The sequence below is a fragment of the Ailuropoda melanoleuca genome, chromosome 6 (assembly GCF_002007445.2).
Source record: "Ailuropoda melanoleuca isolate Jingjing chromosome 6, ASM200744v2, whole genome shotgun sequence".
In the NCBI taxonomy this organism is placed as follows: domain Eukaryota; kingdom Metazoa; phylum Chordata; class Mammalia; order Carnivora; family Ursidae; genus Ailuropoda; species Ailuropoda melanoleuca.
In genome coordinates this window covers 16,255,227-16,278,393 of record NC_048223.1, presented here as the reverse complement: position 1 = coordinate 16,278,393, position 23,167 = coordinate 16,255,227, and the positions used below count along the sequence as shown (strand labels likewise).

The 23,167-nt window shown below is 39.3% G+C and overlaps 1 protein-coding gene across 4 annotated transcripts in view; it reads right to left on the bottom strand.

Moving 5' to 3' along the window:
* CPNE4 (copine 4) overlaps positions 1–23,167 on the bottom strand; it is a 461,864-nt gene that overhangs the window by 104,469 nt on the left and 334,228 nt on the right. For all 4 annotated transcript variants that reach the window (XM_002922652.4, XM_034662003.1, XM_034662002.1 and 1 more), the window contains 3 exons: positions 17,228–17,302; positions 7,689–7,772; positions 4,495–4,584 (listed from right to left, as the gene is read on the bottom strand). In XM_002922652.4, the coding sequence (XP_002922698.1) occupies positions 4,495–4,584; positions 7,689–7,772; positions 17,228–17,302 (249 nt within the window). The remainder of the gene's footprint in view (positions 1–4,494; positions 4,585–7,688; positions 7,773–17,227; positions 17,303–23,167) is intronic.

Sequence of the window (23,167 nt, the reverse complement as noted above, 5' to 3'; positions counted from 1 at the left end):
AGATTTTTATTTATTTATTTGACAGAGATAGAGACAGCCAGCGAGAGAGGGAACACAAGCAGGGGGAGTGGGAGAGGAAGAAGCAGGCTCATAGCAGAAGAGCCTGATGTGGGGCTCCGATCCCATAACGCCGGGATCACGCCCTGAGCTGAAGGCAGACGCTTAACCGCTGTGCCACCCAGGCGCCCCAATTCCTTACTCTTTAGAGATTCATACGGAAGCATTTTGGGGTGAAATGATATCTGGGACAGGGCCACATCATGACCTTCATTGGCCCTCGGCATTTTTGCCTTCATGGGCCCCTTCCCACCATAGTAAATTTTTGGGATCCTAAAAATGTCATTGCTTTCTGAGGTGAGAAAAAATTAAAATATTTTATTCAATCTCACAAGTTCATTTTTTCCTTTCTAATCTTAAAAGAAATGAAAACATCTTCGTGGACTCCTGAAAGTCTGCTGGGCCCTGGCACTGTGCTTAATGGATGCTTTTGCCCTGGTCTGGGATTTGCTTCAAAACAATCCAGTGGGGAGAGGAAGGGAGAAATGGGTATTAGGGGTGTGTATGAAGGAAAATTGGCCATGAGACAGTAATTGCTGAAGTCATGTGCTGGGTATGGGGAGTTATCCTATCATCTTTCTACTTTTATGCATGTTTGAACATTTCCATAATAAGTTAAAACATTAGTTTCTGGGAAAAAAAGCTGCTTTGAATGCTTTCATTTTTTACACAAAGGAGCAGTACAGAATAAATAAAAGCAAAATAAAAAGCTGGTTATTTGAACTTGGTGTTCACGTGGGTCCTGGGTAAATGAGAATCCAAGATATCAAGCCTCATTTGAGACAAAGACCTAATTGTTAAAATTTTGCTAAGATTTAAAATCTAACCTGACAGAGGGTTTTCAAACTTAAAAATTTTTAAATTCACTTTCTAATTTTTTTGATGGTAGGAAAAATGACACCCATATGGACGGAAATGCTGCCTGCCAATATGGTACCATTTTATTTTGGAGCAAGCTGGCTAGGGACAGCATTATGAGATTTTCACAACGGCCTTTGTGACAAAATAATGAATACAAGCAAAGGGCAACACAGGAAGTCCATCCCACCTTTCAGAAGAATTGCATTTGGGTATTGTGAGCAGGTGAGTGCAACATAGGCTTTGTGACCTAGCAAACTCCAGTATACCAAATACTGGCGTGGGCAATTGTCCACTGCACCCCAACCCCCGCCCCAGTAAGGTTAGACACCCCCTGCTGATCTCTCAGTACATCCCTCTCTCCTCTATCCATTCACTGCAAAAAGGTACTGGGTTTCTCCTCTGTGGCAAGCACTGCGCTCAACATCTGTATAACACAGAGAACAAAACATGGTTCTCATCCTGAAGGAGCAAACTGGAAAGGGCAAGTAAGCTACTGAGGAGACAACGACGTAAGCAGAAATTTTCAAAACAAGTTGAGAGGTATTTTATTTTAAGATCTTCTTTATCTGTCAGAGAGAGAGAGAGAGAGTACGCATAAGCAGGGGGAGCAACAGGCAGAGAGAGAAGCTGGCTCCGCACTGAGCAACGAGCCCGATGTGGGACTCGATCCCAGGACCCTGAGATCATGACCTGAGCCAAAGGCAGATGCTTAACCGACTGAGCTACCCAGGCATCCCACAAATTGAGAGGTATTTTAATGGGGTAGGTGGAGAGGGCTAGAAGGCATCCCACAGTAGTGAAAGAGGAATGTTTTCTGGAAGTAGAGGGAGATTTAAGAGACCCGAAGGGAAGTAGCATGTTTCAAGAAAAGCAGACTGAGGAAGGCATCCCAGTCAAAGAGAAAGTTGTGTGCAAAGCCGAGAAGGCTGGGACAGTGCAGATAGGTATGAATGCTGGGCAGAAATGTCATGGTAAAGGGGAGACTGGGTGCTGGAAAATGCTGTGGAGACACTAGGCCATGGGAAAGTGGTCATGAAGAAGCAAATGCTGGGTGCCTGGGTGGCACAGTTGGTTGAGCGTCCAACTCTTGGTTTCAGCTCAGGTCATGATCTCAGGGTCATGAGATCAAGCCCTGCGTCAGGCTCCATGCTCAGCAGAGAGTCTGCCTGAGATTCTCTCTTCCTCTCCCTCTGTCCCTCTCACTCGTTCTCTCTCTCTCTCTCTCAAATAAATAAATAAATCTTAAAAAAAAAAAAGAAGCAAATGTCTACACCAGGGTCCTTAAAGTGTGGGCTGAAACCAGCAGCAGCAGCATCACCCAGGAACTCGTTAGAATGCAAAATTCTCAGGCCCACCGTAGACCTCCTGTATCAGAAACTCTGAGGATGAGGTTCAGCAGTCTGTGTTTCAGCAAGTTTTCTACGTGATCCTGAAGCATGCTAAGTTTGAAACCATTGGCTCTCAATCAGGAGTAATTTTACCCTCCAGGAAACATTTAACAACGTCTGAATACACTTTTGGCTGTGAGATTGATGGGGGTGGAGTATTGCTAGCATCTAGTAGCCAGAGATGCTGCTTAACATTGTAGAATGCATAGGACAAGCCCCCACGACAAAATCCAAATGTCACCGGCGCAGCTGTTGAGAAGCTCTGATCCTTCCTTCTTCCCTTCCTCCCTCACCCTCTCCAACCCCATATATTTTTCCTTCTCTTTCTTTCTCTTCTATCTACCACCCATCATCTGTCTCTTTTATTTCCATTTGTTCCTCTACAGATGGCAGAACACTCACAAGGCCATAAAGGGCTCCTTTTCTGCATTTTTATTTACACCATTACAGACAACCCTCTCCTTTATTCAATTAATAGCTCCCTATGACAAAGTTGATCTATGGTTAATGGACATATCATTTGATTTCTGCCCCACATAGGGCCAATTATCTTGCTGGGAATGGGACGGGGTTGTTCAGAATACAGGCAACAATCACCACCCTAGGCCTAAGCTGCAGCTCTCGGCATTTGGCATATGAGCTGACACATGAAGTCCCGAACAGCCAGGAGTCCTGATTTGGACATGAAAGACAGTCTGATGGCAAGTGAGGCTTGAAATATCTTAGCTCTTACAGGAGACAAGATATTTGGGACAACTCTGAGTTGCTCCTCGAGAGCGTGGAGGTAAGCGTGTCTGCTGAGAGTTCAAGCACAGAGTCCACATAGAACAGTATGAAGCAAAGATATACAAGGTCACGTTAAAAAAGCTGGGACTAACCAATCAGACAGGATTCTAATCAGAGACACTGACAAATAAAAAGAATTCTATCAGAAGAAGCTTTGTGGAGCAAAAAGGGCGAAGACAATGTAAAGTTACAAAGACAAACATTGGCAACATCCATCTAACAGTTTCCAGGGGGATTAGGTGACCTGAAAGATCAACATGAATGGTTAGTCTGCCTCGTGGACCTATCTTCCCATAGTGGAGGTAGAGGCCCCAGGCTTTCGGAGTCTGAAGCCATTCATCATCCTTGTTATCCAGCACCCCTGGCTCTGCTCTCAGACAGTTATAGCAGCCTTCTGACAGCTGTCTTTCCAATGGCTGGCCCACATAGAGAAAGTGCCCCGATTAAGCTGATGTGAATGCTGAGGTTGCCTGATGGGCATGTTTCTCACCGAACGTGAATTAATCAGCCTTTCAGTTTATAGGCTCCAGTCTCTACTGAATTTACTTAGTCACCCTGAATTGGTAGAATCAACTCTACGGCTGGATAACATGGAGCTCTTGGCCTTCCAAAGCAGAAGGAGGGTCAGAACTTGGACCATAAAAAATGCTGCCTGGAGTCTGCTCCTAACGTTCCTTTGGTCACCCTCACAATGTGTCTTTTCTTCCGACGTATATATTCACATGATACCCAAAAAGCATTTGTGGTAGATTGAAAAAAATGGCCACCATACTTTGCAGCTCCTCTCACCAAGAGGCCGTCTATTTATTTCCTCACCCCTTGAATATGGGATGGCCATGTGACTTGCTCTGGCTGATAGAATATGGAGGAAGTGACCTCATATGCGTTCTGTGACTAGACCCTAAGAGACTTTGTTTGCAGCTTCTGTTCTTGCTCTTCTGGAACTCTAAGGTCACTGTGTGTGTAAGTCTCCAAGCTAGCCTTCTGGATGATGAGAGATAAATGGCTCAAATACCCAGTCATTCCAGATGATAGCCAGTCAAGCCCGAGAATCAGAGTCACCCTGCAAATACATAAGAGTCCAAGCAAGACCAAGAGAAGAACCTCTTAGATCAACCCAACTTACTAAATAAATGGTTATTGTTTAAAGCTACTAAATTTTGGATTGTCTGTTATGCAACAGCAGATAATTGATACAGAGTGTTTGTATTTTTAATACCCCCCAATTGTACCATGAACTTATTGCCATAGTTTGTCTCTGAGAAGCCACAGATTTTGCCTCTTGACATAACACAATCGGGATTTATCTTGGACTATCTCATGAGCTTCATTGGCTCCTGCAGAAGAAATAGCCCCTGCATCTTACATAAACAATTGCATTTCTTGGACATAGATTTCTGACCTTCAGCCGGCGGTCTGGATCTCCACTGCATAGAGAATTGACTGATACTTTGAATGATTTCCAGGCTGGGCTTAAGTTATTCATCACAACCTAAGGAAAGAAAGAGAGGAAGAGGAGTCATGGGTTGGGGAGGAAATGCTTGACATTTCTACATTTCAACATAAAAACTGTTTAAGAAGCATTGTGGTGCTTATGAAAAGGACAATTGCCTGGAATAGGTGTCTTAATGAAAACTTGGAGTAGAAAATCTTTTAAGGGTGCCCATTAAGTGGGTCATTATGGGCAGAACTCCTGCAGTTACTGGCCTGGCTGTTGTCTCATGAATAATGACAGTAATACAGTCCAGCATGTGGATACTGGGGATGACCCCTTCTATATCAAATGGAGCTAGGATTGAGGAGGCAGGCCTGCCTGTGTCCTCTGATAAAGGTTCTCCAGTTCTATAGGACTGTCACTCCTATGGGAGTGTAAGTAAAGACTACTGGTTGGTGTAGAGAGTGTTAGCAGGTCATTTCTACTGCTAAAAAATTGGATGGTTTTTGGTAACTCATGACCTCGAGCCAGAGCAGACTGCAAGTCAGAGGAGAAGATTCTAAAAGAAAAATCCCAGGAGCATACTTAATACTAGCTATCCTAAGAAGACATAATAGGGCAGATCTTCGGATCTTCAGTGTCACAAACTAAGTCTTATAACAGCGAAATCCTTTTGGAAGCAGCTTACTAATTAATCCTTCCCAAGAGTCCATACAAGTCAAGTCTTAGTCTGCCATCACTATGATTCAAGTAAGTCAATTGGGCTTAGAATGTATGAGTATCTGCTCTGTGCCTAGGATTGAAGTGTGTACTTTAGGATAGGGGTTTCCAAAGTGTGGTCCTTCAAATAGCAGAACCAGGATTGCCTAGGAACTTGCTAAAAGTGCAGATTTTTAGGTTGCACTCAGACTTGCTGACAGAAACTCTGGAGGTGGGCCCCCTATATGATTCTGATGCATGAAATTCGAGAACTACTGCTCTAGGGTACATACAAATGAAGTCAAATAGAATTCTGTCATATCAATTTTTCTTCCCATGAAATTTTTAGTTAGCAGAAGCCTCAGCATTATAAAAAAATTAATTCTCTATCTAAATAACATAATTATTTTATAAGTGATTCTCTCTTCTGGATTCCTTAATATAACTATGAATTATTTATTGTATCACGGACTCATTATTAAATTTCTTTTAATGCATTAAAGTACAAAAATAATGTTCCTGTGGGGCTTTGTCTTGTGCCCTGATACCCTGGGGTTGATCAAAGTGATAGTGAAAAGAAAAGTTAGATAAAAGTGTTTGGTTAATTTAAAGTTCTCACCTTTATATAAAAACACTAGGAAGTGATGATATTTCGTTGCAACAGTTTTGAAAAAACAGCAGATGAAAGTTTCAACTAGAAATTTCCTACGAAATTAGAATCTGTGTGTGTGTGTATGTGTGTACTTCCCCCAAGAGAACAGTATTGTCTAGTATTTATTTTGTATCTATTGAATAAGAAAGGGGAAAAAAAAAACAGTATTACGTTGCCGACTCATTGGAAAACTTTACAATCACATCTTTTGTGAGTCTCCAGAAGCTTGTCAGCAATGAGTTATGGAAGGAGTTCTAGAGATTCTTGGGAAGAGGAAAATTCACCAATACCAATAATGAGAAAAGGATTGCTGTCAGGAGCAAAGGAGAGGGGGATCTTGTGAGAGAAGTCTCATAATACAGCCCCCATCTCCTTTCTGTCTGCACATTAAAGCCCTCACTCGCTGACTAGAGCAAAAGCACGACTGGCACCATTTCTAATTCTCACCGAAGTTTATTCACTTCTCCTGGAAGAAGTCTGTCCCACCAAAGGAATCTGTATGTGTGAAAAAGACTCTATTTGGTGGTGGCAATTAGGTGCCACTCAGGGAAACTACTGCACCTCAAATTAATCCCCAGGGATTAAATTCCAGAGACTCACATTGTACTATAACATGTAGTAGACATAATATCTATACTCAACTCCATTCATTTATACGTTCTTTTATTAAGCACATTTTATTAAATGCCAACTATGTACCAGATGATATCCATAGACTTTGCCCATTCAAGACTATTTAATTCTTGTCTACCTTAAATATGACACAAAAAGTTCCCCTAATGCTACTTGGAACTCTATTACTTCAGGAAAATGGAAATGGATTTCTAACGTGAGGTAGTGGGAATGTGGCATCCCCACTATCATCCTATGAAAGTTATGAGGGTTTCTTCTTCCTTTACTCCACCACTGGTCTGTGTGTGTGTATATTCTGTGTGTGTGTGTGTGTGTGTGTGTGTGTGTATACACATATATATATAAGACTGTTTTGTGTGTGTGTGTATACACAGCTCTGTCATTCATCACAATCACCCCATGTCCTCCTTATCAATACACTTCTCATCCCCACAGACTCTCTCTTGGACTAGCTTGAAAATAAAATATAAAGTGGAGATTGGGATTGGTTGTTGAATGACTGTGTGGTACTGGGTAGTGGTGGAGGTAATAAGGAATAAGTTTTGGAGCCCCAGGGAGAAAGAGGAGGGGGCTCGAGAAGAAGATGCTGCTAGGACCAAGCGGCAGCTGAGACAGGGCAGCTGTTCACATGACAGGCCTGACATCAGCCCAGTGTATGAACTTATACTGGCGAGGCAGATTGGCTTCCCAAATCACAGTAAAGCTCGGGCCAAACAAACTCGGTTCAAACCTCTGCTCTACCCCTTGCTAACTATGAGAACTTGGAAAGTCATTTGACTCCCCAAAGGTTCAGTTAATCAAGTATAAAATGGGGGTAATAATAATCATGTCATGGGATTGTTGTGAGAAGTAAATAAAATAATGCATATAAATCACTTACCACAATGCTTGGTACCTAATCACTCTCATTAAATGTTAGCTAATATTCATATTTTATTATTAATAAATGGCTGACTGTATTGAAGGTCACAATGGAAAATTTGGGTGAGAGAGTCTTCTAATATCTAAACTGAGAATTAAAAAAGCTACGAAAGGCAGAGAGTCCTCTTAAAGATAGTGAAGACTCCAGGTCTGAGTGTATAGCTACAGACATCAAGAAATATAAGGGGCTTCTCGAAATAGGTCAATTTATTATCTCAGGAGATGAGATGGCACAGCTGAAGATGACTCTTCTCACCTCAGTTCGGTGCACGAGCTGCTGGGTTGCATCATCGTTCATACGAAAAATTTCCAGAAATGGGTCAGATTTACTGAAGAAATCCTAAAATAGATAAACAAAAATCAGTTATTTCCCACCTACACATATTTGATCTTGCCTTGAATCAAATGCCACTGGATTTGACCCTTTCCTACTTTGTTCTTCATCTCTGTGATCCACCATTGGCTAGAATGAGCTGCATCTGAACTCCAAGTCCTTTGAGAAGTACATTCTTAGGTACAATCCAAAGTATTCTTCCAAGATTAATTCCAACGATCTTGTTTGAAAAGCAATGTATCTGTTATCTTAAACATATTACTTATAGTTATCGTTAAAGCCTCTGTCTGATGACTGCAATATCTGATCACCTATGGATCTGTTTCTTGATTCTGCCTCTTGGTAACCAGACACTGTGTAAGATTATAAAGGCTTCAGGTGAGTCTTTAGCTACTGGTAAGCAGTTAGAATGGGGACAGTTACCTGAATCCAATTAGCATTGAGCTATTCAGATACTGGTTTCTTCAAGAATCTTTATAGGCACAATATATTTTTGATTCGTTTATTCTTTGAATATTGTCTTTAAAGGACTCTAACTGAAAGGTTCTGTGTTTATAAGGGCTATTGTTCCTTGACACACCCTCAATGCTAATTTTTGTGAGACTCTCTTGAAAGCTCTGTTTATCTCCATAATCTCTTGGCTCTGGCTTTTTGTTCAGTTCCTCTTTATTTGCTATTTGCTAATTAGTGATTGTCTTGGGAGGAAGAGACACTCAGACTGTTTTTCTGAAGCATCTGTGAATCTTGAACCCTAGCTCTCTCAGTACCCCTGAACTTTGGTTTTAGTTCTTTAGGCCCATGAGACAACAAACACCTCTGCTCAGTTTCTTTATTTCTTAGAACTATTTCTGCTAGGTTTCTTAGCCTCTCTACCCATGCTGTTTTATGAATCAGCCTTCAGGAATTGCCTTGAGTGGAAAATCTGGTTAGAATGACTGAATCACTTCAGTGGATTTCTCTCCTCTCCATTTTTGTCCCCTAAAAACTTGACTGCCTTAGGATTCCCTAACAGATGTCTCTTGTACCTTATCCAGTGTTTCTAGCCACTTTCAGTGGGAGAATAATGTAAAACAAGCAGGTATTTCATTACTAGAAATAGACATATATCCATATCCATATCCTTCCTTTAAACTTATTTTTTACTCCAAGGGATTATAAGCTTTCAAAATAGAGGAATTACGTCCGATTTTCTTTTATATCTCTACCATTTCCTTACCTTCCATCATGTTTAGGCTTTAGCATACATAGTGTTTCCTGAATGTATGAATGAATACATATATAAATGAATGAATGACATGAACACCTGGTGTAGAATAGGAGGCTAACTGAGCCTCAGCCTTAATTACCACACTTTTTTTTTTTAAGATTTTATTTATTTATTTGACAGAGAGAGAGACAGCCAGCGAGAGAGGGAACACAAGCAGGGGGAGTGGGAGAGGAAGAAGCAGGCCCACAGCAGAGGAGCCTGATGTGGGGCTCGATCCCACAACGCCGGGACCACGCCCTGAGCTGAAGGCAGACGCTTAACCGCTGTGCCACCCAGGTGCCCCCTAGTTACCACACTCTTATTATGTATTTCATCAACTGATTTTTCCCCCCAGAATTCTAGCCTGCAGCAAAGCAAAATGAAGCTACTGATCATAGAGTCTTGTACTTGATGTTAATATACAAGAAAGGATAAAACTTGGTCTCAACCCTCCGAAGTATGATCTGGTTTGGTGGTAAGACAAGTACACAAATAAATATAACCCCAGGTTAAGAATGAATGAATGAATGAATGAATGTACAACAGACGAGAGAGGGAGTCAATGGATTTGCACTGGAAAATATGGTTGTGAGGAGGATATCTCTGGGGAGGAAACAGACTGCATGAAGGTGTGAAAGAGCAAACGCACTAGGCAGGGTGTGTGAAAGAGGGGCACCCTAGGCAGGTTAATTCCACTGCAGCCTAAGGATGTGTAGGTAGGTAAGACAACCCTGGCAAAGTCAGCTCCATGATGTGAAGGGCCTTAAATACGTATTCAAAGGCTTTGCACCTGCCTTGGGAAGCAGTTGGCAACCAATGATGGATTTTGAGCAGGAAAATAATATGACTGGCTCTATATAGTGAAGAATATCAGCCTGGGGTGCCTGACTGGCTCAGTCAGCAGAGCATATGACTCTTGATCTTAGAGTTGTAAGTTTGAGCCCCACCTTTGGTGTAAAGATTACTTAAAAATATTATTAAAAAAAAATATCAGCCTAGAAACTTCATAGGGCACCTTAGAAAGAAAAAAGATGGGAGGTAGATTTATCTATCTTCCCTTTCGTGGTCCTCCCACCCTAGCCCAGAACTAAACACCATATGCCACAACGCCCGGAGTCCAGAATACCCTTCCGCTCTATTTTTGAAGGTACCAAATTACCACAGCTTTCATCTTGTCAAGAACCCACAGTGGCTACTTTTATCAATAAGTCTGTCCTGCAAACCCTGTCTGTCCACCAAAATGGCCCTTTTCTCTCCAAGACACACTGCTAGCTTATTCTTACCTCTACACATTTACTCAAGACATTCACACCCCAGGCCCCTTATTTTTGCTTCAACCTCCCTCTTACCTCCCTTTGTTGATGGCTGTGAACCACATAAACTTGTTCCTAGATGTCCTTGGACTCCTCTCTAGGAGCTTCAGGCTTTGTTTCCTTAAATAGAGTGTTATTCCCTCAGGGAACGTGTTGGTGAATTGCACTTAAAATTGCTGACCACACTGGAGGAACTCTATCAGTTATTTTTCTTTTTCCTTTCATTGATAATTTTAAACTTTTGTTATTATTTTTACTTAACAATAGAAAATATAGGAAAAAAGGAAGGAAAAAAACCAGCCCATACTCTTACCCATAATTTCACAACTATCAGTAACATTCTGGTAAATATTTTTCTAGAATCTAGACATAATTTCTTTTCTTTCTTTTAAAAATAATATTTGTAATCATACTTTACATACACTTTAATACTTTTTTTTTCTCCTGGTAGTATATTGCAATGCTTTTTCTATTTTATTTTATATTCTTTTGAAATCCTATTTAGAGTTAGCACAGAGATGTTGTTAGGAGGATACACTATAAATCAAGGAAGGAAAGATCAGATATGATCTCTGCCCTCAAGTAACTGAAAATCTAATATGGGCACACTGCCTTTAGAACTGCTTTCAAATCCTGATTCCACTGTCTGCAATCTGCATGATCTGGGGCAAGATATTTAATTTCCTCAAGCCTCAGTTTCCTGGTCGGTAATTGGAGAGAATGTCACCTTTTGCCTCCTGGCACTGTGAAAGAATTAAAGTAGGTGATCCATGCAGTATGTGGTCTAGCACCTGGCAATGATAAGCACTCAAAAAGTGTTGCTGCCACGATTATTATCAATATAAGAGACAATATATGAGGACACTTTGTAAAGCACTACCCAACTATCTGGGATGATTACTAGTTAGAAGGTGTCTGATTCTTGGAAATAAAACAATTCATAAGCAGCTGAAAAATATCTTAAATGTGCACTCAAAAATTTGTAGCTGAAAAACAACAACTCTGGTCTAATTGTATGGTTATGTGACACAATCTGGAATTTTTGGCTGTTTTTGCTTGATTGTCAGCATTAAGATGTTCCTTGGGACAGCTCAGTGCAAGCAAGGTTAATTATATAGGCATTTTACTAAAGTTTTGCTGTGGTGAAATTTTTAATAACTTGGAGGCCCTATCACTCTGCCCTTTTAGTCCAATATGAAAGAAATCTAGTCATGCAAGAGGGCAATAAGCAATCAGCTGAGGTTTGGAATAGAAAAGGAAGCAGTGCATTTTATGACAGTGATCTTGAAAATGGAATATTAGAATAAGAAAAGATTATCTGAAAGATTTGGGGTCATACCCAAACTCTATAGCTTCCTACCCTTGTGACTTCGGGCAAACTGTTTCTTTAACCTTACTATGCTTCATCTGTAAAACGCAATTGATAATTTCCACCTTTGGGAATATGGTTTTGAGTTTGGGGGATACTGCCGGTTAGACACCTGACACCTTGCACTGTAAATGTTCATTAATTATAACTTGCTATCATCAACTCAGGCTAGATTAGTTTTCAGGCAGGCATACTTGAACATAGTAAAATCACAGCCCAGTAGGTAGAGATTTAATGTTGCTTTGGAACAGGGGTTGGCAAACAGTGGGCCTAAATCCTGCCCATTGCTTGTTTTTGTGAATAAAGTTTTATTGGAACACTGCCACACTCATTCATTTACGTATTGCCTGTGGCTGTTTTCACACTCCAAAGGCAGAACTGCGTAGCCAGGACAGAGACTGTATGGCCTGCGAAGTCTAAAATATTTACCAGCTGGTCCTTCATAGAAAAAAATTCGGGCACCTGGGTGGCTCAGTTGGTTAAGCGTCTGCTTTTGGTTCAGTTCATGATCCCAATCCTAGGATCGAATCCCAAGTTGGGCTCCCTGCTCCACAGGGAATCTGTTTCTCCCTCTGCCGCTCCCTCCACTCATTCTCTCAATCTCTCTCTCGCTCTCTCTCTCTCAAATAAATAAATAAATAAAGTCTTTAAGAAAATTGCTGACCTCTGCTGTAGAGACGCATTTGTTTGTATACACAGCACCCCATCAATCTGATACGTGGGAACACTAAAAATGTACTTTATAATGATACTACTACAAATGTGGTGACCACCAGTGTGAGAATCGGTTCCAGCATACCAGCATGAATCCTTTCTCAGGAAGGAGAGGAGAAAGAATACTCTTTGTTAGCTTGAATGTTCTAAAGTGATTACATTCATATCTCTACTTACTTATTAGATTAATTGCCAACTAGCTGCTAATGTAATAAATGTGCTTTAGAAATTAGAAAGTCCACCCCTCCATTAAGTGAATTGCATTAACATTAGATAAATAAGTTATTTCTTGCAAACCTAATTTATTTTATTTGTGCCTGCCATTGAAGGCTACCTCTCAGATTTTAAGAACTCTGGATTTCCATCTTAGGTAGATGGCTGCTGGTCTGCTGATAACATTGGAAAGACAAGTTTAAAATGATTATTTCTTTTTTTTTAATGTTTTTTTTATCATATTATGTTAGTCACCATACAGTACATGGTTTTTGATGTAAAGTTCGATGATTCATTAGTTGCGTATAACACCCAGGGATAAAAATGATTATTTCTATCAAAAGAAAAGGGGTATTTCTCTCTCATTGTGGTTTGCAAAGTACTTAGTGCTCCCCGGTACACCCTACAACAGCAGTTCTCAAACTCTTTGATCTTAAAACTCCTTTACAGTCTTAAAAATTACTGAGGAACCCAAGGATCTTTTGTTTATGTAGATTTTATTTATCAATATTTACTCTATTATAAACTAAAAATGAAATTAAAAAAATATTCATTTGTTATATCATTTTAAAAATATAAAAACAGACCCAGTACATCATAACAAAAACAACATTTTAATGGAAGACAACTGTATTTTCCAAATTTAAAAAATAGCCAGAAAAATGGCATTCCTTTACTTTTTGCAAATCAGTTTAATAACTTAATAGAAGGCAGCAGGATTCTCATATCTATTTCTGAATTTACTCTGTTGTGATATTAGGCATCATGCCACTTCCAGAAAACCATTGTACACATGTGAGAGAATAAGAGTGAAGAAAGAAAATAATATCTTAGTATTATTATGAAAACAGTTTTGACTTCATGTAGTCCCCAAGGGTCTTGGGACCTTGGACAACACTTGGAGGACTGCGGCCTATGGCATACCTTCACCTCCTTCCTCCCTGGCTTCCTATTTCCCTGAAATAAGTCCTCCACATCTGGAGACCAATTCAACATGCATTCATTAACTGTTTGCCCTGAAGAAAAATTTAGATTTTAGTTAAGCAACCCAATTAAGTCCCATTCTGTCACAGATTATTTGCGTGTGTGTGTGTGTTGGAGGGGTGGGGCTTGGGTAAGTCATTTAATATATCTGAACCTCAGTGCTCTCATCTGTAAAAAAAGGCAGTTGCATTAGACCAGAGGCTTTCTACCTGACATATTTGGATATCTAAAGGTTACCAGGATGATAACAGGGGGACTGGGGATCCTGATGTCCTATAACCATTGTCTGAATTGGATATAACATATTTTCCCCACATACTCATACTGTAAGTTTTCAAATGTATATAGAAATTAGTCTCATGAAACGAATTAACAAAGTTTAGAAAAATAAGATCTTTACCTTTTGCTTTTAGTCATGATATATTTTCTCAATTAAGAGGTATATGTTCAACTGCTAACATGCAGGTAGCTACAATATCATCGGATGCTAAAAGCTAAAAAGAGGTTCTCCTTAATAAACTTAGAATTATTTTTCCAGCAGTGACATGAAATAATTGTACTATCTTATTCTGATTCTATCACACACACACGCACAAAAAAAAAAAAAAAAACAAAAACCTGTGGCAAACTGCATTTTCCAAAGATGGCCACCACCATGTCCACTGTGCACATGACTTTGCCACTCCCCCATCAAGGTGTGGAGTCTAACTCCCCTCCCCTTGACTCTGGGCTGGCCTTATGACTTACATGTAACTAACACAATGCAGCAGAATTGATGCTCCATGACTTCCAAGGCTAGCTCAGAAGAGGCCACAGAGCTTCTCTGTCCTTTTGGGATGCTTTCTCTGGGAAAAGCCAGCCACTGTGTGGGAAGTGTGACTAACCCAAGACAACTATGAAGGCACTCTGGTTGACCAAGCAAGCTGAGACGAGCCTTTCAGCCATCCCATGTGCGAGGCACGTGAGCAAAGCTAGACTGAACTCTCTAGACAAGCTCCTCCCCCAGCTGAGTATCACTGAGTGACTTCTGTCAACACCATGAGAAGCAGAAGAATTGTCCCATTGAAACTTGCCTCAATTTCTGGCCCTCAAAACCATGACATTTAATAGAACAGTTAAGTCACTAGGTGTTGAGATGGTTTCCTATGCAACAATAGATAACCAGTATTATCTATTAACCAGTAGTACCAGCAGTAGTAGTATCTGAGTAAGTCATCAGAACTTACTGAGCCTTGGTTTCCTGAAGAGGCTTTTGAGGAGATCTTGCTCCTTAATGCTACTTTTCCCTTCTTCCACCTGAGACCATTCACCTTTCAGTCCAAAGAGGAACAATGGCCTCTGCTTTGTGCTGAACGGGACCTGCTTCTCTCTGGATTACTAAGGAGACTGGGCAAGATACCCACATTGTGAATGACCTGGAGTCTACAGCTTTGGGGCAGTGAGGCTCAGCAGTGACCAGGGCCTTGGATAATCAACCCAGACAAAGGTGGGAATGGCCACCTAGAACCCTATTAAGTGCTGCATGAGGCTTTTTCAGCTTTGAGAGCAAGTGCACATTGGAATGAAGGGAAACTGTTCAAAGACGTCAGAGCTAATGGGCCCTCTAACAAACCCCCAAGTCCTCTTGCACTGTAACAGAAGTCAGTTAGAGGGCAGATTAGAGGTGCTTAAGAGACTATTAAGTAGAAAGAAGCCATTATAAGCCATTAGCTGAGTGGCTTAAAACTGCTACACACTGACCCAATGGCTTATAATGGCACCAGGAAAGATACTACAAAGCAGTTTGGTGAATTATTCCCAAACTTAGGGAGATGATGAGGGAGAAAAAACATAACAGCCATCAGGAAGTGAGGATTTAAAGCTTATATCCAACTGACATCAGTGCACACCACAGTTCCCAGCACCTAGCTCATGCTAATGACAAAAGGTAGCAGTTCATGAAAGTTTCACACAATCTACTCAGGACGTTAAAAAAAAAAAAAAAATCCAAATATAATTTATTCATAAGGATAAAGTCTTTCCTGATGTCCCCAGGCAGAATGAATTAACCTTTTCCAGACAGCAGTTATACATCACTTATCACAACGCATCATGGCTATAACATTATTTATATCATTTGTAGTTTAAATTTATGTTTCACTTAGGTGGTGAATTACAGGTTGTAGCTGTGAGAATGGTTTAAAGCATGTCTTTATCCCACCACCTGATACATAACAAGCATGCCACAAAGGTTTGGTGAATGAATGGTGAATGAAGAATGAATGAACAAATAAAAGAATGAATTAATGAACGCATAAATGGTCTGAGTACTGTTCATAGGTGAAAGTGAATGAGCTGTGCCAGGCTATCAACAGCTGCCTGATACATCACTTTACCTTTTTCAGCCTAATGCCTGTCAGCAATTGTTTGAAAACATGGTACCACCTCCCCAAATCCCCTGTTCTCTAGGTGTGCTCTAGGAAAATAGAGTCCTTTGTGAATACATTTATTAAGTGCTGTGTTTTTGACTTAAGGATATGGTTGGAGAAAAATCGTAAATATATGGTGAGGTTGGAAAGGACACTCCCCCGCTTTTTAAGGGGTGGAGACTGAGGAACTTTTTCTGTGTATGTAGGACTAACATGGCCTGTGATTGGGTGTAAGTTGTCAGATATAATACAGATGGGAGTCAGACTCCCCTGGAACTGACATGGAAATGAATCCTTGGTTTTAACCACTTACTAGCAGGATATGGTAGCCAAGAAAACTGCTTTACAGACCTCCCCCTGGGTCCCCAGCTGCTGTGCCCTGAAATGCATCCCTGCAGTTACACTGAGTCCAGGCTTCCAGTGGGCCACTCCCAGCTTGTATAGGGGGATGTGTGGGGGATATTTAGGTAGGCATGGGGGACATGAAACTCTCCTGCTGGCCAATATTGGCCCTAGGACTCCCTGATGGCCTTGCTTAAGCTTCCTTAGACTGAATGGCATTCCAGGACACTGCCACCCACCCCTTTCTCCCTCTCTCCATTACTCATGGTCAGACTTGCATTGTGGTCTGGTGGATTTCCTCCCTATGTTCCTAATAAAATCCTTGCATATTTAATCCCGTCTTGGTGTCTGTTTCTGGGATTATCTGGACTAACACATGGAGTGACCTTAGACAAATTACTTCATCTCTGAATATGTTTCCTCATCTGTGAAACAAAGTTAGTAATGCCTGCTAATGGGAGTTGTAAGAATCATTAAATGTGATATGCACAAAAAGCTCTTAACCCTGTGCTTGGAAAATACAGGTGCTTCATAAATGTCACTTCTCCTCCCTTTCATGTCATCTGTTTTCTTATGAAATGTCCCTAGTAATAGGGTTAAACCATATTTACCTGTGCACAGTGACCTGGGTATTGGGAACCAATGAAGTCTTGGTGTGACAAAATTGCCCTCTTTTAATTAGAGTCCCTCCCCCTTCTCATCAACTGTGTCTCAATTTGGGGAAGTCTTACTTTGCAGACCTCTCTGAAATCTTTGATCTGTTTAATAATGTGGGTTGAAAGGGAAAAAAACAGCTGCAGGGGGAAATCTGATTAAACTTTGTGTGCTAGCTTTATTACTTCCTTCGGTAAGGTTAATGCCAAGCATTTTACCTTGTCATCCAATTTTCGTGCATTGAATGCAAGTTCAACGTAGTCATCATTGCCAGATAATTCTTCCGCAATCACCTACGGGAAAAAATTTTCACATATTTTCAAGTGTTTTCCAGAAGTTTTGAAGCCATTGTTCTGATCGAAGGGCCCAAGATTAAGAGAAGTATTTAAATATTTAAAATGAAGAAGGAGATTAAATTTTTCTGGGATGTGTGGAGGAGCAAAATCTGCAAGATGTTTTAGAGTAAAGGTGGCAAGATGAGGAATGAGGTATTGTTCTCCTGGGTAAGAACAAAGGCCAAACGCAATTCTCACACCTGGGCTCACCATCCCAAAGCTTCTCTGGGTTTGTGCACCTTGGGAGAGAACCTTTGGATCCATGGCTTTTTAGAGCACCATGGGGGTCTTCAAAGATTCTTTGAACCATTTGTATGGCTTGAACGTGGAAGTTAAAAAAAAAAAAAAAGCTTGATATGAATGCATCATTTAAAATATTCAAGCAACAAACTCAGGTAAGTGCTTGTGGGAGTGGTCATAACTTACGCCACAGGGAATTGTTCTGAATTTTTCCCTTAAAAATGACTTTAACATTTTTTAAGAAAATGAATCAGTCACTTTCAAGTTAAAAAGGAATGTTCAAAGGACCTCAGGAGGTTTGCCGCCTGGCAATTTACCACCCCCCCCCAGCAATTCAGATTTTCCTGGTACAGTTTTCTACCTTTTCTTTCCTCTTTTGCCCACACAATGATGAGACCACTTTCTCTACCTTTCTCTAAACAAGATGCCAAAGCTTCAAATAATGGAGTTTTACTTGAAATTTTAAGGTATTATTTAGAAATACTTCCAGTATTGCCAAATTGAACATTATATGATTGCAGAAATGTTCTGTAATCTGCACTGTTCAATACAGTAGCTGCTAGCCACATGTAATTATTTTTTATTAATTTTTAAAAACTCTAGTTAGTTAACATACAGTATTGTATTAGTTTCTGGTGTACAGTATAGTGATACAACAAATCTATACATCACAGAGTGCTCTTCATGCTTCAGTACTCTTTCATCCCCATCCCCTATTTCATCTCCCCACCTCCCATCTGGAAATCCACAGTTCGTTCTCTATAGTTAAGTCTATGCTTGGTTGGTCTCTCTCTCCTTTTTCAAACTCTTTTCCTTTGTTTGTTTTGTTTCTTATATTCCACATATGAGTGAGATCATATGGTATTTTTCTTTCTCTGACTGGCTTATTTCACTTAGCATAACACTCTGTAGCTCCATCCATGTCATTGCCAATGGCAAGATTTCACTCTTTTTTATGGCTGAATAATATTTTATATATATATACATGCATATATATATATATGCATATATATATATATATATGCATATATATATCACCTCTTTTTTATTCATTCATTTTTCCATGGACACTTGGGCTGCTTCTATGATTTCACTATTGTAAATAATGCCGCAATAAACATTGGGGTGCATGTATCCCTTCAAATTAGTGTTTTTGTATTCCTTGGGTAAATACTTAATAGTGCAATTACTGGGTCATAGAGTAGTTTTATCTTTAACTTTTTGAGGAGACTCCATACTGCTTTCCACAGTGGCTGCACCAGTTTGCATTCCCACCACCAATGCATGAGGATTCCTTTTTCTCCACATCCTTGCCAACACTTGTTGTTTCATGTGTTTTTGATGTTAGCCATTCTGACAGGTGAAGTGATTTCTCATTGTAGTTTTGGTTTGCATTTCCCTGCTGATGAGAGACATTGAACATCTTTTCATGTGTCTGTTGCCCATCTGGACGTCTTCTTTGGAGAAATGACTATTCATGTCTTCTGCCAATTTTTAATTGGATTATTTGTTTTGGGATGTAGAATTATGTAAGTTCTCTATATACTTTGGATACTAACTCTTTATCAGAAATGTCATTTGCAAATATCTTCTTCCATTCAGTAGGTTGTCTTTTAGTTTTGTCGATCACTTCCTTTGCTGTGCAGAAAATCTTATTTTGATGAAGCCCCAATAGTTTATTTTTGCTTTTGTTTCCCCTGCCTCAGAAGACATATCTAGAAAAAAGGTGCTATTGTCCAAAGTCAGAGAAATTACTGCCTATGCTCTCCTCTAGCATTTTTACAGTTTTAGATCTCACATTTAGGTCCTTAATCCATTTTGAGTTCATCTTTGCACATAGTGTAAGCCAGTGGTCCAGTTTCATTCTTTCACATTTAGCCACGCAGTTTTCCCAACACCATTTGTTGAAGAGGCTGTCTTTTTCCCATTGCATATTCTTTCCTCCTTTGTCAAGATGAATAGACCATATAAACGTGGGTTTATTTCTGGGCTTTCTATTCTATTCCATTGATCTATGTGCCTATTTTTGTGCCAGTCCCCTAGTGTTTTGACTACTACAACTGCATTGTATAAATTGAAATATGGCATTGTGATACTTCCACCTTTGTTCTTCTTTTTCAAGATTGTTTTGGCTATTTGGAGTCTTCCGTTGTATCATACAAATTTTAGGATTGCCGATTCTAGTTCTGTGAAAGATATTGTTGGTATTTTGATAGGAAGTGCATTGAATGTGTAGATTACTTTGGGTAGTATGGACATTTTAACAATATTTGTTCTTCCAAACAATGAGCATGGAGTATCTTTCCATTTGTTTGTGTCATCTTCGATATCTTTCATGATTTTCAGAGTACAGGTCTTTCACTTCCTTGGTTAAATTTATTCCTAGGTATTTAATTTTCTTTGGTGCAATAGTCAATGAGATTGCTTTCTTATTTTCTCTTTCTGTTGCTTCATTATTAGTATATGAAAATGCCAAGGATTTCTGTATGTTGATTTTGTATCCTGCTACCTTACTAAATTCATTTATCAGTTCTAGTAGGTTTTTTTTTAAGATTTTTATTTATTTATTTGACAGAGAGAGAGAGATCGTGCGCCGCACAAGCAGGGGGAGTGGCAGGCAGAAGAGGAGGGAGAAGCAGCCCTCCCCCCGAGCAGAGAGCCCAATGTGGGGCTTGATCCCAGCGCCCAGGGATCATGACCTGAGCCCAAGGCAGACATTTAACCAACTGAGCCACCCAGGTGCCCCAGTTCTAGTAGTTTTTTGGTGGAGTGTTTAGGGTTTTCTTTATATAGTATTACGTCATCTGCAAATAGGGGAAGTTTTACTTCTTCCTTACCAGTTTGGATGCCTTTTATTCATTCCTCTTCTCTGATGATGTGGCTAGGAAGTCCAGTACTATGTCAAATAGGAGTGGTGAGAATGGACATCCCTGTCTCGTTCCTGACCTTAGAGAAAATGCTCTCAATTTTTCACCATTGAGTATAATGTTAGCTGTGGGTTTTTCGTATATTATGTGAAGTATGTTTCCTCTAACCTTATTTTTTGAGGGATTTTATCATGAATGGATGTTATACTTTGTCAAATGCTTTTTTGTCATCTATTAATATGATCATATGGTTTTTATCCCTTCTTTTATTGATGTGATGTATCACATTGATTTGCAAATATTGAACCATACCTGCATCTCAGGAATGAATCCCACCTGATCATGGTGAATGATTTTTTTAAATGTATCGTTAGACTCTGTTTGCTAGTATTTTGTTAAGGATTTTTGGCACCTACATTCATCAGAGATACTGGCCTATAATTCTCTTTTTTTGCAATGTCTTTATCTGGTTTTGGTATCAGTGTAACAATTGCTTCATAGAATGAATTAGGAAGTTTTCCTTCCTCTTCTATTTTTTGGAATAGTTTGAGAAGAATAGGCATTAACTCTTCTTTAAATGTTTGGTAGAATTCACCTGAAGTTGTCTAGCTCTGGACTTTTTNGTTTTTTTTTTTTTTTTTTTTTTTTTTTTTTTTTGCTGGGAGTGTTTTCATTACTGATTCAATTTCATTGCTGGTAATTGGTCTGTTCAAATTTTCTATTTCTTCCTGATTTAACTTTGGGAGGTTATATGGTTTTAGGAATTTATCCATTTCTACTAGTTTGTCCAATTTGTTGGTATAGAATTTTTCAAAATATTCCATTACAGTCTTGTGTATTTCTGTGGTGTCAGTTCCTATTTCTCCCCTTTCTCATTTTATTTATAAGTCTAAAAGTCTAGCTTAAAGTTTATTAATTTTATGGATCTTTAGAAAGAACCAGATCCTGGTTTCATTGATCTGTTCTATTTTTTTTTTTTTTTTTTAGTTTCTCTTATTTCTGCTCTAATCTTTATAATTTCCTTCCTTTTACTGTTTTTGGGTTTTGTTTGTTATTCTTTTTCTAGTTCCTTTAGTTATAAGGTTAGGTTGTTTATTTGGGACTTTTCTTGTTTCTTGAGGTGGGCCTATATTGCTATAAACTTCCCTCGTAGAACAGCCTTTGCTGTATCCCACAGATCTTGGACAATTGTACTTTCATTTTCATTTGTCTCCATGTATTTTTTTTAAATTTTGTCTTTGATTTCTTGGTTGGCCCATTCATTGTTTAGTATTATGTTATTTAACCTCTGCGTATTGGTGTGCTTTCCGTGTTTTTTCTTGTGATTGATTTCTAGTATCAGAAAAGATGCATGGTATGATGTCCATCTTTCTGAATATGTTGAGACTTGTTTTGTGGCCTAATATGTTATCTGTTCTGAAGTATGGTCCATATGCACCTGAAAAGAACATACATTCTGCTGTTTTAGTATGGAATGTTCTGAATATGTCTGTTAGATCCATCTGGTCCAGTGTGTCATTCAAAGCCACTGTTTCCTTGTTAATTTTCTGTTTGGATGATCTATCCATTGATGTCAGTAGGGTGTTAAAATCCCCTACTATTATTGTATTACTACTGATTATTTCCTTTATGTTTGTTATTAACTGCTTTATGTATTCGGGTGCTCCCATGTTGGGTGCATATATATTTACAATTTTTATATATTCCTGTTGGATTTTACTGTTTGTGATTATATAGTGTCCTTCTTTGTTTCATTATAGCCTTTGTTTTAATGTCTGTTTTGTCCAATATACGTATTGTCATGTTGGCTTTCATTTTACTTCCATTTGAATGATAAATGTTTCTCTATCCCTTCACTTTCAGTCTGTATTTGTCTTTAGATCTGAAATAAATTTCTTAACAGGCAGTCTATAGATGAGTCTTTTTAAAAAAAATCTACTCCATCACCCTATTTCTTTTGATTGGAGCATTTAGTCCATTTACATTCAAAGTAATTATTTATATGTGTGTATTTATTGCCATTTTCTTACTTGTTTTATGGTTGTTTTTGTAGTTCCTCTCTGTTCCTTTCTTCTCTTTTTCTATTCTCTCATGATTAGTTGGCTTTCTTTAGTAAAATATTTGGATTCCTTACTCTTAATTTTTTGCATATCTATTACTGTTCTTTTTTTAAGACTTTTTATTTATCACTTGACAGAGAGAGAGACAGCCAGCGAGAGAGGGAACAAAAGCAGGGGGAGTGGGAGAGGAAGAAGCAGGCTCCCAGCAGAGGAGCCCAATGTGGGGCTCGATCCCAGAATGCTGGGATCATGCCCTGAGCCGAAGGCAGACACCCAGCAACGGAGCCACCCAGGTGCCCCACTATTACTGTGTTTTGATTTGTGGTTACCATTCAGTTTATATATAACATCATCTTCACATAGCAGTCTATGTTAAGCTGATGGTTGCTTAATTTTGAACTCATTCTTTACTCCTGTCCCCTTTATATTTTAGATATGTAGCATCATATTTTACGTCCTTCTATTTTGTGATTCTCTTGACCTATTTTTACAGATAAACTTAATTTTTTTGCTTTTGTGCTTCCTATTTTTCTTACTTTTATTGTGGTATTTGTTTTCTACTCACAGAGTCCCCCTTAACATTTCTCATAAGGCTGTTTAGTGGTCATGAATTCTTTTAATTTTTGTTTGTCTGCCAAATTCTTTATTTCTCCTAT